The sequence below is a fragment of the Mizuhopecten yessoensis genome, unplaced genomic scaffold, assembly GCF_002113885.1.
Source record: "Mizuhopecten yessoensis strain PY_sf001 unplaced genomic scaffold, ASM211388v2 scaffold2891, whole genome shotgun sequence".
Classification (NCBI taxonomy): domain Eukaryota; kingdom Metazoa; phylum Mollusca; class Bivalvia; order Pectinida; family Pectinidae; genus Mizuhopecten; species Mizuhopecten yessoensis.
This window is the reverse complement of record NW_018404771.1, coordinates 276,942-294,448: the sequence shown is the minus strand read 5'-3', so window position 1 is coordinate 294,448 and position 17,507 is coordinate 276,942. Positions and strand designations below refer to the sequence as shown.

Sequence of the window (17,507 nt, the reverse complement as noted above, 5' to 3'; positions counted from 1 at the left end):
GAGTACTTTACTACGTACTTGTAGCATATTAACGTAGTAATTTGTTAAGGTGTTTTAGAATGGGGATTGTACGTTGTTTTTCGTGTCTATACTGGCGATTAGAACATGAAATTTGGTTTAAACTCTCGACTTATGGGTCTCGAGTTCAAACCAAATTGCATGTTCTAATCGCCAGTATAGCCACTCAAAACAACTACTAACCCCTAAAAAAATCATCGTTATTAACCTATAAAAAGTGTCGTTATGTCAAAGACGTGGTAGAATTCGTAATAATACATAATTAAAACCAGTATACATTTCAAATAATAAATCTCGAGTCATTTGTCAGTCAATACTTACAATTAATTCACTGTCATTTCCTTCATACAGTGTTCCTAAATTACATTGAATTATACTTATACCAAGACAATACCATACAATAAAACACTAAACCTTCAATGTACCATGACAACTTATGCAATATGGAATTTTAACAATACAAAAATACTCACATTACAAATCAATACCAAACGAAATTATACATTTGACTTTTAAACGGGTTTCTTTACTTTTCCAATGTATTGTTTACAGAGCAACCACATTATTACAGAGATCAACTCGCTGAAATAAACAACATGTAATAAGGATTGGCAGTGCTAATAAGGACATGCGTATAAATCCGGTATAAGTGTCAGCGTGGTGACTAGCATGCGTATACAGTTGTCATAGCAACGACGTGACGCGGACTACATCCACGGGAGTATTGGCCTAACGTCAGGACAGGCGATATAGTGACCTTGCATATACAAATAAAGACCGGGGGTGGGGAGCGATAGGTCGCTAGGCTCCTAATAAAGAATCATTAAGGGATGGACATGTTTCTAGTGTATAGAAATAAAGACTGGTAGATTGTTTGGCGCCTAAAGAAGATCTGGGAGTGCGGCAATGGGTTGTAATGTTCCTAGTGTATACAAATAAACACTGGGGGTTGGGACAGTATTTTATTTTATTTTATGTTCCTATTGTGTACAAATAAAGATCGCGGTATCGGGACAACATGTTGTTATGTTCCTAGTACTACAAATATAGACAGGGGTCGGAGCCATACATTCTTACATTGTATGTTCCTATCGTATACAACGAAAGAACGGGGGGGGGGGGGGGGGGGGGGGGGAGCTGCTGATTATCAACTTTTTGGTTTCTAAACATAAAAACCGAGGGCTTGGGGAATAGGTTGTTATGTTTGTAGTATACTTAAATATAAGCCGCGGTGGCCAAGTGGTTAAGGCGTCTGACATTCTGCTACCACCAGCCCTCCACCACTGGGTCGCTGGTTCGAGGCCTACGTGGGGCAGTCGCCAACTACTGGCCGTAGGTCGGTGGTTTTTCTCTGGGAACTCCGGCTTTCCTCCACCACCAAAACATGGCACGTCCTTAAATGAGCATAGCTGTTAATAGGACGTAAAACACAAACAAACCAAACCAAACTTAAATATTGACCAGGGGTTGGGGCAACAGGTAAGCATAGTCAGTCAAGTGTGTACAAATATTGACCGGGAAAAGGAGCAATTGGTTATCGGGCTTCTAGCGTGGATACATACAAACGAGGAGAAAGGGAGCAATACGCTATCAGATTGCTAGCGTGTATACATACAGACGAGGAAAAGGGAGCGATATGTTATCGGGTTTCTAGCGTGTATACATACAGACGAGGAGAAGGGAGTATTAGGTTATCTGGTTACTAGCGTGTATAAATACAGACGAGGAGAAAGGGAGCAATACGCTATCAGATTGCTAGCGTGTATACATACAGACGAGGAAAAGGGAGCGATATGTTATCGGGTTTCTAGCGTGTATACATACAGACGAGGAGAAGGGAGTATTAAGTTATCAGATTACTAGCGTGTATACATACCGACGAGGAGAAGGGAGTAATAGGTTATCGGGTTACGAGCGTGTATACATACAGACGTAGAAAAGGAAGCGATAGGTTATCGGGTTTATAGCGTGTATACATACAGACGAGGAGAAGGGAGGGATAGGTTATCGGGTTACTAGCGTGTATACATACAGACGAGGAGAAGGGAGTAGTAGGTTATCAGGTTACTAGCGTGTATACATACAGACGAGGAAAATGGAGTATTAGGTTATCAGGTTACTAGCGTGTATACATACAGACGAGGAGAAGGGAGTATATGGTTATCAGGTTACTAGCGTGTATACATACAGACGAGGAGAAGGGAGTAGTGAAAATGGAGTATTAGGTTATCAGGTTAGTAGCGTGTATACATACAGACGAGGAGAAGTGAGTAGTAGGTTATCGGGTTACTAGCGCGTATACATACAGACGAGGAGAAGGGAGTAGTAGGTTATCTGGATACTAGAGTGAATACATACAGACGAGGAGAAGGGAGTATATGGTTATCAGGTTACTCGCGTGTATACATACAGACGAGGAGAAGGGAGGAGTAGGTTATCTGGTTACTAGCGTGTATACATACAGACGGGGAGAAGGGAGTAGTAGGTTATCGGGTCACTAGCGTGTATACATACAGACGAGGAGAATGGAGTAGTAGGTTATCGGGTTACTAGCGCGTATACATACAGACGAGGAGAAGGGAGTAGTAGGTTATCTGGATACTAGAGTGAATACATACAGACGAGGAGAAGGGAGTAGTAGGTTATCTGGATACTAGAGTGAATACATACAGACGAGGAGAAGGGAGTAGTAGGTTATCTGGATACTAGAGTGAATACATACAGACGAGGAGAAGGGAGTATTAGGTTATCTGGTTACTAGCGTGTATAAATACAGACGAGGAGAAAGGGAGCAATACGCTATCAGATTGCTAGCGTGTATACATACAGACGAGGAAAAGGGAGAAGTAGGTTATCAGGTTTCTAGCGTGTATACATACAGACGAGGAAAATGGAGTATTAGGTTATCAAGTGTTTAGCGTGTATACATACAGACGAGGAGAAGGGAGTAGTAGGTTATCTGGTTACTAGCGTGTATACATACAGACGAGGAGAAGGGAGCAGAAGGTTATCGGGTTACTAGCGTGTATACATACAGACGAGGAGAAGGGCGTATTAGGTTATCGAGTTTCTAGCGTGTATACAAACAGACGAGGAAAAGGGAATGTTAGGTTAGCAGGTTACTAGCGTGTATACATACAGACGAGGAAAAGGGAGAAGTAGGTTATCAGGTTTCTAGCGTGTATACATACAGACGAGGAAAAGGGAATGTTATGCTAACAGGTTTCTAGCGTGTATACAATTGTCTCCTCGTTTTGAGATGGACACTGATGCTCTCAGACGGATAAATCATTGAATTAGCAACAAGAATACTTATTCGGTGATTGTTTGTGATTAAATCCTCAGATAAGCTTGAATCTGACAGGACGATATTGTAGAGCTTTGTAAGATTTCGGAGCTAGAACGATCGTCGTACTCTCCAAGAACTACTGTAATGTTAGTCCGATATTGATCAGTTTTACACGAATACAAACTTGTTTACAAATCTTGTATTTTTTACGCTATGATGGCGCGATTATTTTCTCCTAAAAGTACATTAGATACTTATTATGAAGTACCATGAAGCAAATTCCTCTGTTTATTGAAAATCCTGATTCTACGCTACATACAGAAACTCTGAGAGGAAAAAACAAATATATATAAATTAACCGATTTTGTAAAATAAATTAATAGTTACCTACTATAATCTCTGTTAAGTGACCAAGGATATAGACGTGCGTGGGGGAGTGTGTTTGCCACTGATTAAAAAAAAGATCCAGCCAAAATGGATTTTTTCCAGTTAACCATGAATAATTTAATCGTGGCGGTTCAATTTTCTTGAGAGGAAGGGCCCCAGGCTTACTGCGTGGTGCTGTATCCGCGTGCGGATTTTGTAATTTGTTTTCATCGTAGAGTTGCGATCTTGCAAACAAATTTGTTTAGATAATATTGATAAATACGGCAGGTGGGCACAAAATAAATTTATTTTCGATTATTTCGGGAGGAATTTATAAATTGAAAACTAAAAAATATTCTGCAAAGCACTCAGATTTAGCGGGCTATTTATTTTTGCAATGTAATTTTATTGCAAATATCTTTATTTTAGTATTTTAACGATAACTGTAAATAACGTTATTATTGCTTTCTGAAAAATCAAATCCTTACGAATAAAAACGTTTGCGAAAATCAATATCCATCAAGTTAAGCTGGTCTGAAGTACAATGTATTGTCAGAAGCTTGATTTAGTTTTATTCGGTGAAACGTCCATTAACTGCTAATGTTAGTTAAGGACGTGCATCCATGTGGGTATTTCCGGACTGCATATGTATTTGTGCTGGATGCGGTATGTTGGGGTCTTTACCTCCTTGCGATAGTGCAGATCTGATTCCGATTTTTAAAGTGATGCCTCACTGAAATACCATACCCAAGGCACCCAGCAGAGCATTCCACATGGCCACATTACACTTACAACGGGTTAAACAGTATACATCCTCGATATCCAGGGGTTACGCTCACTTTCGCTCTCTACACCCCTGGAATATGTCATAGCAAAATTGAAGGCACCACGAAAGCTGTTTGATTGGTCTCAGGTAAAACCAACTAACCAATCGCTAGGCTGATACCTGGCCTTTTAAGATTACAAAGGAGAGACGCCCAACTTCAAAGCCTGTGAATTTTTACCGTTACCTGACCGCTTGATTCTTTTGATGTATATCAAAGGATCGAACTAGTCTTCTTGTCTCATCAACAAGGTGGCGCACACTGAGCCTTCAATTTTGCTATGACATATTCCAGGGGTGCAGAGAGCGAAAGTGAGCGTAACCACTGGATATCGAGGATACACTGACGGTTATTTCTAAGGACAATGGATTGTCCCGGCCTGATTTTGGCAAACGTTCAACAATAAGGCGACGGAAAAAAACGTTGAAAGGTTGATAGAAAATTTTAAGATTCCAAATCTGGCAATGGTTGCAGTAGATTTATTTTTGTCGCTTTTGTGTTCCGAAGTAGGAGGCACAGAATTAGATCACCAACTATGCAGGGGTTCCCGCATTAGTTGCCTCTCACAACGTCGGACGCTGGGTAACACTAGATACGTCAAAACTTGTACTCGAAGCTGCAATGGAGTTAGGCAACAACGATGGGTCCTCATCATATTAAATACATATTAGGACAAAGTAAAGGAGAAATAAGTGTAAATAAGAAGTAGAGAAGTGTACCACAGGAAAATGCAAGCACCAACGCAAGATACATTTTCATTGCGTGTAGCAGAGGTATTGTCATGACCAAGATCGAGAGAAATGTTACCGCCTCATTGTGATCAAAAATCTTACATCTTACGTTCTCGTTTTACATGTACACTTTCGGCTTTTAAATGTTCGGTGTTTGGTTACACTTATACTTCAGACCCATACCAATGGATTCATCTTACTTACTCCTAACTGTTTGTCTGCTCTATTGATTATATAAGACGAATCTTTAGCCCAAAAAACTGAGCAATGCTTGTAATGTTTGCCCAGAATAGGTAGAAGACCAGCATCAACTTTAGAGAAATTATACTTAAGACTTTCAGTAAATAGGTGGTCGTTAGACAACCTACACAGTTGCCAACTTCCCTGGTCATACTTAACGATCTTCACTAACGGACAAAAGGCCAAACTCAAACTTGAAGTACTTTTTCATACAAACAATCCCCCTGAAATGGTCTCCCTATGACACGGAGAGAACTGATATAAATTCCATGAACCGTGAATATCGGTAAGTGACACGGGAAGGCTATGGTTGAAGATATCATGATTTTTGGTTTAACAGTACTATGTATAAGGTGGTGGGTTATCGGATGAGGCGACTAATGTGGGAATCCCTGCAGAAAAGGAGGATTTCTTCTTTGTCTTCCGTTAAGGGTACAATGAAGAAATCAAAACCGATCAGTTGCCCCGATTGCAACATTCATCTTTTCTATTTTCTCGTCTCAACTCCGTTTGCGCTAACGAACACTGGCAAAAATAATGTTAATCAAAGTGTACACGACATCCAAGAAATGAAGGTTTGGGAACGGACTGAGTTGACAGGAATGCTCCTTCCTGGAAATCCTGCAGTGACGACAAAAAAGAACCAGGCCTGATTGCAGACTTCCATCACGATGTTCTTGATGAAGGATAGGGAATATATTTAATATATAGTGTGATCTGTCAACACACAGTAGGTACAGGATAAAAAGAGTGGATTTTTTTGGTCACGTTACTTAAAACAAATAGTCCATAGCGCCCTAGGAATGACCTTTGTTTTGTAAGAAATATCAAGTAGCCTTTCCCTTGAGGATGCCTGTGCCACTCTGGTTTTTCGTATAAACAGTAACCTCTCTTTATTCGGTTTGTTTTGTATAGTTTTGCTTACACATTTCTGTTGACCAACTAGCTCAGTCGGTTAAAGTGACAGTACAATAATCTGAGGTCCTGGGTTCGAACCTGTCTAGCCCTGTTGAGGTTTTTACACTCAGAACACTGTTGTTGATTATATTTTATTTATTTCACCGTTATTGTTTTTCATAATATGCCTGCAAGGTTAAGTGGGGTTTTTCCAGAATATAATTTTTCAAAGCTAAAATGCATGGTGGGAAAACGGTTTCAAATGCATAGTTAGATGCATGTCATTCATGCCATGTATATCGTTACTTATAAATATTATAAATACATTTTAAACCAAATGCATAGTTACAGGTTTTGGTAGTTGCGCGGAGAACCTTAATTACTGTATACATTTACATCGTCGTTACATACATAAAAGAAGTAAAATGCTCATTGCTTTTTGATTGTATATATATGTACTGTGATGTTATGTTGTGTGTTGTGGTTTAGATGGCATGGATAGATCAGAGAACACATGTGTATCAGCAATGACACTACTCTGTATTTATTCTCACTTCCGGTTACATACATATTACGGATTGGCATAATCTATAGGAATTCCAGTAACGGAACGATACTACATCTCTCCCCTTTTTAGAGTTGGAATTATTAAGAGATCTTATAGATAACAATTGCAATTTACAATCTGACAATTAAATTTAAGACTAGATATATATGAATTGATTAGAACAATGTTTATGATCAATGTCTGTATTAAGCAATGTCTGTATACGTACTATGCAGTACCCAATAAACTTCAAAACTTTCAACATTGTATCTGACTGTTTTTTTCTTTTCACTCATAGTGTATTACCAATTAGAAACGGATTTCAGTTATCACTGACAAGACTCAGAAGTCTTAACGACCAGCGGGGATTATTATGCCCCTAGCACAGCATGGCCATTTTTAAAACAATACATGATCTTTGAATCTGGAGTTGGGTTTCTTCTCCCTTGTGCTCCTTCTAGGTTGACTGTTCTGACCATGACCTTGACCGGTTTTGGTTCGGGTTGGCACAATCTGTTGTGACATGTTAGACCTTTCATATTTCCTTTCAAGCGACTCTGGTGATTCCACAGACGGCCACGGAATCTCATCTTCCACAGATTCGGTGACATCCACATACACTTTTCCTTTGAGACCCTCATTTACTTTTTTTCATCCGCGATGAGTTCCTGGTCACGTTTTTCCTGTAACCGTTAAAATCGGACCTTTTTTTATAAATCGTCTCGGGTTTTGGCTTATATGTGGGTGAAAGATTATTTCCTTTGTCGTCATTTCTGACTAGCACCGTATCACCAACAGATATCTCCTTACTGTTGTTACAATGCCTTTCACCAGCGTAAGATTTCATAGCAAATTTCTTGTCACTGTCTCTTTCTCTCACAGCGACACCTGTCGCTGATGTTTTCAACAGTTCATAGATGCGCATACTGGGAAGTTTTGTCTTTGGTTCGCGACCGAACATCAGACAGTAAGGCGTTTGTCCTGTAGTATCGTGTTGCGTGGCACGATACTGACGTAGAAATTTGTATATTTCCTTTTCTAATTCCTGTTTTCAAGGGTAGCAGCGCGTACCACTTTCATGAGTGGCTTACTGAAAGCCTCAGCCTGAGCATTGGCCCTAGGACACCGTGGAGTCACTCTTCTCTGATCGAACCCCATGCTTTCAGCATACCGCCGGAATTGTTCAGAGTTAAAGGGACTTCCGTTGTCACTCTTCACTATCTTAGGTGGTCCAAACAAACTAAGTACCTTATCGAGTACCGGAATTGTCATATTTGCCGACACAGAGCGTGTTATCTCTATTACCGGGTAGCGTGAGTATTCGTCTATGATGACCAATAAATACTCCCCTGTTGGTAAAGGTCCACAAAAATCCATACTAATGTTCTCCCGGGGTCCTGTGGGAAGTTCTGACATTTTCAGTGGTTCCATGCTTTTCTTTTCTGGTGTGAGGATTTGCCAGACCATACAATCCTTAATTACTGTCTCCACTCTGGTATCGATTTCAGGGAACCACACCTTTGATCGATGGGATGTCTTGGTTTTAGCGATATTCTGGTAGGGCACCAGGGGTTCATGTGCAACACTTAATGCGGACTACCCTTAATGCTGTCAACTCTTCCATGTCATACTTATCATCAGATCCCAGCTGTTTCATTTCATACCACCTCTCTCTGTTCTAATATACTCTATAGCCTTTTGAAGAGTGGGACTTCCAAGAGTTGCTTCCCTTATCTCATCGAGTGGTATAGTCTTTGGTACAGCCTCAGTCATGATGAAGTTTACATACTCCTCAGCTATCTTTTGTTACTGTGAACTTTGTTTCAAAGGTCTGCCTTTTAGTGAGTGTCTTGACATGTAATTAGCTATATTGCTATCACCAGGCTCATACTTCATTGAAAACTTATATGGTTGTAACCGTAGACTTCATCGCTCAATCCGGAGAATTGACAGCTTGGTCTTTTGCCAGAGGTTCTCAAGTGGTTTATGATCAGTGATCACAGTGAAATTTGACAGTCCTCGTAGATATAGGTCAAAGTGTTCGCAAGCCCACACAACTGCAAGCGCTTCTCGCTCTATCTGACTGTATCGCGACTCAACAGAAGTAAGAGCGCGACTCGCGTAACATACTATTTTATCATGTACTAATACCGCTCCCAATCCAGTTGGACTGGCATCCACTCGGACCTCCACTGGCTTGTCTGGATTATAATATGCCATGACTGTGTCACTAGATAGGCTACGTTATAGTTCAACAAAGACTTTCTCATGCTTCTCATTCCAAATCCATGGTGCATCTTTGTGTGTAAGCTCTCTCAGTGGTTCACAGATATCAGCATATCCTTTAACGAATCTTGCACAATAATTCGCCATCCCCAGGAAGCTCCGCAGCTCCTTAACATTCTGAGGTTTCTCAAATTCATCTACGGCTCACACTTTCTCAGTGTCGGGCGACATACCTTGTGCTCCAAATACTACACCAAAGAATGTTATTTTGTCCTTTCTGAATTCATACTTTGGACCATTTAAAGTTAGACCACTGTCACTCAGCATTTGAAGTACTTTCTGTAGAGCTATATCATGCTCCTTCCTGTTCCGACCATACACAAGAATATCGTCTGAGATGTTCCGTGCTCCTTCAATGTTCTCTATTACTTGGCGTATGGCTTCCTGAAATATCTCAGAGGCTGCATATATATGTACCGAAATTGAGCCTCTTATATCTGTATATGTCCATGTGCGTGTTGAATGTTGTGATGTATCGTGACTAGGGCTCCAGCTCAAGTTGATGATAGCCACTACGCAGATCCAATTTACTGAATACTTCTGAACCATTCAAGTACACAATGAGCTCTTCAATAGTAGGTAGAGTGTGTCGTTCCCTACATATGGCTTTGTTGGCCTCCCTCATATCTATGCATAATCTAATTTCATCAGAATTCTTTTTGTCACAATAGGATATATCCAAGGAGTGGGCTCACCATTAACCTTCTCAATAATATCCTGTTGTACCAACTTGTCAATTTCAGCCTTGACTTTATCCCGCAAGTGGAACGGCGTTTTCCTTGATCTCTGTGCTACATGAGGCACATCTGGGTGCAAAGTTAGTGGTTACGGTCACATTTCATAAGGCTGCCTAATACAGATAGGTGCCGAGACGCTCTTTACGTCACTTAACGTGTCAGCCAAAATCCTATTTGTATGGTGTTACTTCCTATTGACAATATGTGTCATTTTTGACGAATTCTTCGACATTTATACAGTCAAGTAGATGTAAGTATAAAAAGGTGCATTAGTTTTCATTGAGGGGGCGTCTCAAAAGCTACTTACGGTATGTAATTACAAAAGGTCAGCTATGTAAATGGGAACTAAATAGGATTGACGTTTAAGACACAAACAACGAGTTTTCATACCATTGTTTTACTCGGACACTGATATCATATCAAATTCATAAATAACGGTTGGTATACTCAGTATGACAGCAAAACCGTAGATTTTTTGAATTAACATACATTTTTTGGATACATATGGTTATTTAAAAGGTTATGATAGGAAACCGTGCAAATAATAAGCAAAACTTACTTAAAAATATAAAGTATTTTTTATAATACAGGTCCTAAAACAAGTATTCTTCGTAGATATAAAATATATAATTACATTTTTAACCAATCATTTGTGTCAAGAGCAATTTCATTCCCTTGCTTGAGTAGCTACACGTCGTGGAAACTTCCGGGACGAGCGATACGGCGACTTCCTTTACCTGTCCGGTGTGTAGGACATCAAATCACCCTGTCGACAAATCTGAGGACACGGAAAACTGGGTGAACCAACCAACAGAGCCATATCAATGTAAACCCTGACTAACCAAGAGTATCATGACACCAGCACACTTTTGGTGCGGAACGAACAAGTCATTTTTCCGCCATTACGGACGGACGGACTCCAAAATGTCTGTCCATCGAAAGTGTCCTCTTTCACTTCTAACATATATAACAAATACAAATCAGTCGTAACGGACGGAAGGACTCATGACTTGCAATCTATTATTATTATAAATTATAATTGTTGTTTATATAATCATTTAGAGCTAAAGGTATATATGCAGGTTCTTTTCTTCCTTTTAATTAAAAGTTTCATTTCAGATTGGTATATTTTTTTTTTTGCATACGAATAAATATAACTGGAACGTAGTGGCATTGCTATGTGCTATCGGTGTATATACGTAGGTATATTAAATTGAGTTGATTCACTGTCGTCCTGATCTTATATAAATAATTTGAAATAAATAACAACAAAAGTTTGAAGTTTTATTTTGCCGTTTTACGTCAATTACAGTACATTTTTAGACAAATTTATACTTGATGTTACAATATGATAACTTACGGTATCTATTTAAGTATTATTTTACTGTTGCACAATTGCAAAATTAGATTTTACTCCTTGTCCTTAAAAACTTTGCATGTTATTTCATAAATTGGGACTACATTTGACCAATAAAAACATCGTTACCATAATTTTAAAACATAACTTCGACACGTGATATTCTTATCAAGTATCCCCCCTCCCCTTATTTTGAGATGACGTTACATTTGCGGACTTACTGTTTATAATAGAATAAAGAAATAATGATAATTGAAGAGATAATATCTAAGTTAATGTTAATACTTAATAATAAAAAAACCACCATTTCCTTTCCTAATAATAGTATGAAGGCAATACCGGGCATTACATATCCGGATCTATCAGAATCTGAATGTAAACAATTCAAATCAAACCAAAAATGTCGGTACAATGTGCAGTGACAATTTAATCTAACAGAGTTAAAAAATATATATATATTCACATTCAATGTTAAAATCAACTGATTTGCAAAAAAAATAAAATCCAAAAAAAAGACACAAAAAAACATAGCGCTTAATTTATGATTTAAAAGTATGCATATATTATCAAATGATATTTTATTACAAACCCGGGTTTGTCACGCCCGATATTGCGTTGGTACTATTATTTCCGGATACGTCGTACCCGGCATTGCGGGCGTACTATTATTGTATACGGCGATATTCCAATGGCCGAGAGGACGAACACACCTGGTCACTGATTACCTGACATATCTAGGTATATATATGAACAGGTAAGTACACAAACATACATTTGATAACCCGATGTTTATAGCTGACACAATTCCTATTGATTTCCCCATTTCATGTTTAAATATTGCTTACTCATGCATTGCCATCGCAGTCTGTGGTTGCTACCTTAGCGGTAATGCTATACATATAGAAAACGAAAGAGGAAGTTCAGCATAATTATTAAACATTTCAAAAAAGCGGTATATTATGCAAATCCCGCTGGATATACATGTGACACACATGTGCTTTATTCTCGGACGCAGTGTCTGGTTTCTTATTATCTGACATTATATAGTGCTGCCCATGTTCGTCCCATCCCGTTGCGTCGCGGTTGTTACTTTTTATAGAACACTGAAACTAATTTCACATGGCAGTGGGGCATTTATGTCTTGCAGACATTTTCTAGTTTTTTTAAATAAAGCAATGATAATTGCTCTTGACTAAAAGTCTTGAACTTTGCTTGCGTGAAGGGTGGAATCTCTCTTGAAATACATCTACAAAGAGGAAAGGAAAAAACGTTGACGAAGTTAAGGTCTAGAAACGAAAATTGTAATTATTCATAATGATTTAACAGAACTTTCCTCGATTCCATTTGAAATATCTTTTAGGAAACGGGGATTAGGGTAAAATGATAATTAGAAGTATTACTAAGCAAATTTTCTCAAATAACAGCTTTGGCCACCGTGTTACATGTGGAGAGGCAAAATGTTGTAAAGGGAGACGAATCTGTCGTGGAATACTAAGGTCACTGTGTCAAATGTGTAGAAAACCTATACACAACTTCTTCTGAAAAACTAACAGGTCAAGGGTGATGATATTTTGCCAGTAACATGCTGGGATGAATGGCTACTGAGTCTGTTCAAATGAATGACCTTGATTTATATCCAAGGTCACAGGGGTCAAATATATTAACATCCTTTAAACAACTTCTTACGCATAATATTAAAATGGCTCATGGTGTTGATATTTGGCTGGTGACATGCTGGGGGAAAAGGGCTTGTTAGTTTATCAAAAATGATGCTATTTGGCCTTTTACTTGCTTCTTCTGAATAACCAATAGACACAGGATGTTGGGCTTCTTAGTTTGATTAAAAAAATGACATTGACTATATTCAAGGTCGTAGATGTCAATTGTCTTAAAAACATTTAAAACAACTTCTTGTTAATAACCTAAAGGCCCAGAATGATGCTATTCGGCCAGTTACCTGCTGGGTAAAACGGCTACCAAGTTCGCTCAAATGAATGACATTGAATTCAGTTCAAAGTCATAGGGTTAAATATGATTTAAATCTTAAACAGATTTCTTTTTAAACAAAAATCGGCACAAGATGTTGATATGAAGCCAGTGGCATATCATAATAAAGGATTACCAAGGTTTTAAAATTAACATATGTTTAGGGTCAGAAGAATCATATAAAGTATGAACTTTAAACGATTTCTTCTGAATAACCAAATTTGCTAGGGCAATGATATTTGGTCAGGGATAAAGGGCTACAAATTCTGTTCAAATGAATCACGTTCATCCATTTTCAAGGTCAAGGGGGTTAATTTTTATGAAAGAACCTTTTAACTTTTACTACTTAATAACTAAAAGGACCAGGATGATATTTGGCTGGTTACATGCTGTGTTCAAATGAAAGTTTTTCATCCATAGTGTAGGTCACATGGGTCAATTGTCTATGAAAACCATTAAACAGTTTTTTTTATTCGTAATTAGGTTCGTTTGAATGCAACGGTGATAATAAGTTTTTAATAACTTACTTATACAAATATCTGTCCAACAATTCATATATGATACCATTTTACCAAAAAAACACTTCACAACTATTATCATCTACCCCTACACCCTTGACTGATACAGCATCCATTGTCACTTCTTTTTTAAAGCCAGCTACTAGATTAAACGATTTTAACTCAATAAAAGTTTTGCTTAAAGTGACCTATATATGTTTACGGGTCCACTTTCTACGAAGTATTTCAGGTCAATAGGGGGCATGCACAACACATACAAACGTACATCGAATTAGCCGACTACATATGCAGTAACAACAAGTCTCGAACCAAACAATAGTATTAATTTATATACGGTTTGAACTTACGGCAAATCTTGCATGATTGAAAATGGCATAAACCAAATTCATCCAAACAGAAAACTGAACTTAAAAAATCTAAGACTTGATACATTTTACAATAATTGTCAGAATGGAATAAGAACATCGAATTATCTGTGTCAATCAGGAGTTAACCAAGATCTAATTTGTCTGTTTTTGTACTTGTAGATAAACGAGTCTTTACACGGACTTGTAAAATGGCTGAAGGCGGAACTTGTTCAGACCCTCCCTCTGTGACCAGTACAAGACCTAATCTGTTAGAATCCCATCACCTAGATTGTCCCATATGTCTGGAGCAGTTACGACAGCCGAGGTCTCTACCATGTCTCCATTCTCTTTGTGAGGAATGTTTGAGTAGCTACATCATCGTGGAAACTTCTGGGACGAGCGATACGACGACTTCCTTTACCTGTCCGGTGTGTAGGACGTTAACTCACCCTATCGACAAATCTGAGGACAAGGAAAACTGGGCAAAGCAGTTCCCAACCGACAGTCATGCCGTAGAGACGATACAACTGGTGAACCAGACAAAAGAGCCATACCACTGCAAACCCTGCCAGAAGAAAGGAAACATGACGCCGGCAAAATTCTTGTGTAATACCACAGAGTCCTTCTTCTGTGAGTCCTGCAAAGTAGATTTCCATGATATGGTCCACACTGGCTGTGATATTGTCGACATCAAAAGATCAAACATGTCCCAACTACGTGTAACACTTGACCACTCGACCAGACGATGTGACAAACACAATGACAAAATGGACTGCTATTGCCAGGACCACAAGACCCTTGGATGTAGTAAGTGTATATACGTGGATCACAGGAAATGTGAGGACGTATCTACGATAAAGAATTACTGCGAGAAATTAGAAAGTACCTCCCGACTTAATGAGATGAGGAAATCTCTGAAACGAGGAGCAGATGCCATGGAAATCCTGATAAAGGCCTTCTATATGCATCTTCAAAGTCTCACAGACGACAAAGATGCAGCATTGACAAGCATCGATAATCTGCACAAACAAATAGATAAATGTGTCTTACAAATGAAGAAGGAGATCACAGATGACTTGATCACAGCTTACAAAAAGGAGAAAGAGAATCTGAAGATAGCCAGTCAGAAGTGTGAACGACTGAAGACCGCCATGGAGAATACACTGGAGGCGTCCTCTACAGCCCAGCAGAATATAGATCACATGAATACAGTCCTCTTGTACCAGAGAAGCCAGATGGAGGTCGACTCGTGTGAAGGCCTGTTGGCAGAAACGAAGAAGTCATATTCGACCTCTAGGATTGAGCATATAAAAGATTCCAACGTCTCGAGCATCAGTTCAGCCTTAAGCCTAGGAAAAATAGTTGTTGAACAGCAGAAGAAAAACGTCCCAGCTTCCATCAGAACTCTTTCCAAACCTCTTTTCAGATGTGAAATTAAAGAAATAGGAAAGGTGAATATTAAATGTCCATCGGATACGTCGAATTGTTCCGCGGTTGGAGTTGTTTACTTTCCTGATGGCCGAATTGTTGTAGGAGATTACACTAACAAGAAGATCAAGTTAATCACCGACGACGGAAATGTTGCTGCCGAATTACAAGTAAACGGAACACCTGGTGACGTATGTATTGTGGATAACACAACTGTGGCGGTCGCGGTAATGCGTCCCGGGGGTATACGTGTAGTGACAGTCGCGCCCTCTAAACTTACTATGTCATCACAAATAAACACTGAGATACCATGTTACAGCATAGCGTGCAGGAATGGTGAATTCGTCGTGAATACAGGATCCGAAGTGTGCAGCGTGAGTAAGGATGGTACGACACACAAGTTACAAAGATATAGTGATATAGTATTCGGAATATCTTATGATTCCCAGCATGGACATCTGTTCATCACACATTGGACTGACACTACAGGCGAGATGGTCGTCACCAGATTGTCCGATGACAACAAACATACTGACGTGTTGGAAGTCGGTGTCGTTAAGCGTGCGTCAGATGTCGATGTGGACGAGGACGGTAACGTCTATGTCTGTGGTCACGACTCCAACAACGTGGTACAGATGTCTGGGGACGGGACAAACGTCCGGGAACTGTTAACGGCAGCTAACGGTATCGAACGTCCACGTGCAATCTCCGTATGTGGGGATAAAATTGTAGTGACGAACACATCACGACAAATGGACTTTGTCAGAGTGTTTCGACTTGTTTGATATTCAGAATCAATCGTATACTTGATCAATCGTAAGAACATTCATATCAACGAAGAACTGTTCTTAAGGAATAGATGAACGAATATGTACTCCTATAGATAAGGACCAAAGCCCCCTAAAGCCTATTCGTTCAGTTAGGATGAAGTACGTGACGTATATTTGTATTTTACATTGTAATCACATACCTGTCATATGTTTTCTGTACTCATATTAAAGGGAACTTTGATAACAGTTTATATAGTTTCTATTGCATCGCATAAATATGTTAATACATTTAATTGATATGCTTTTAAAAAGTGTGAAACTATTATCATACAAGTTTTAAAAAATAATTCTTTATTAAAAAATGAACTGATGATTTTCATTTCCGTACCTCATTGATACGGTCGGGCAATTTTAAGTAGCAAATACAAATATATGACATATGGAAAATCCTGTAAAGTTTTACAAACATTACTAAAAGGAAATGATGTTTCAATTTAAAATGAAATCAAAATTTATTTTTATCACTTTTCTATCGATAAATGAATGATAATTTTTTTTTAAACTTGGCACAATAATAAAAGAAAAGTTTCAAACGGAAGATGGAGAGATCGCCTTTATTGTACGTGTTACAGGGTGTCGGGACTTGTACGTGTTACAGGGTGTCGGGACTTGTATGTGTTACATGGTGACGGGACTTGTACGTGTTACAGGGTGTGGGGACTTGTATGTGTTACATGGTGACGGGACTTCTTGTACGTGTTACAGGGTGTCGGGACTTGTACGTGTTACAGGGTGTCGGTACTTGTATGTGTTACAGGGTGTCGGGACTTGTATGTGTTTCACGGTGACGAGACTTGTATGTGTTACACGGTGACGGGACTTGTACGTGTTACAGGGTGTCGGGACGTGTACGTGTTACAGGGTGTCGGGACTTGTATGTGTTACATGGTGTCGGGACTTGTAAGTTTTACAGGGTGACGGGACTTGTACGTGTTACAGGGTGTCGGGACTTGTACGTGTTACAGGTGACGGGACTTGTATGTGTTACAGGTGACGGTACTTGTACGTGTTACAGGTGACGGGACTTGTAGGTGTTACAGGTGACGGTACTTGTACGTGTTACAGGTGACGGGACTTGTATGTGTTACAGGTGACGGTACTTGTAC

General features: G+C 39.1%; 2 protein-coding genes across 2 annotated transcripts; one reads left to right on the top strand and one right to left on the bottom strand.

The window, feature by feature from the left end:
- Positions 1-7,950: 7,950 nt before the first annotated feature.
- On the bottom strand, positions 7,951-11,944 carry LOC110446635 (uncharacterized protein K02A2.6-like). Its single transcript, XM_021491887.1, has 4 exons — positions 11,938-11,944; positions 9,894-10,004; positions 9,372-9,599; positions 7,951-8,261 (listed from the first exon to the last, which is right to left on the bottom strand). The coding sequence occupies exons 1-4, from the start codon at positions 11,942-11,944 to the stop codon at positions 7,951-7,953; spliced, it is 657 nt and encodes a 218-aa protein (XP_021347562.1).
- Positions 11,945-14,352: 2,408 nt separating this feature from the next.
- On the top strand, positions 14,353-16,356 carry LOC110446634 (tripartite motif-containing protein 2-like). The gene has a single exon (XM_021491886.1). The coding sequence runs from the start codon at positions 14,353-14,355 to the stop codon at positions 16,354-16,356; it is 2,004 nt and encodes a 667-aa protein (XP_021347561.1).
- Positions 16,357-17,507: the final 1,151 nt, after the last annotated feature.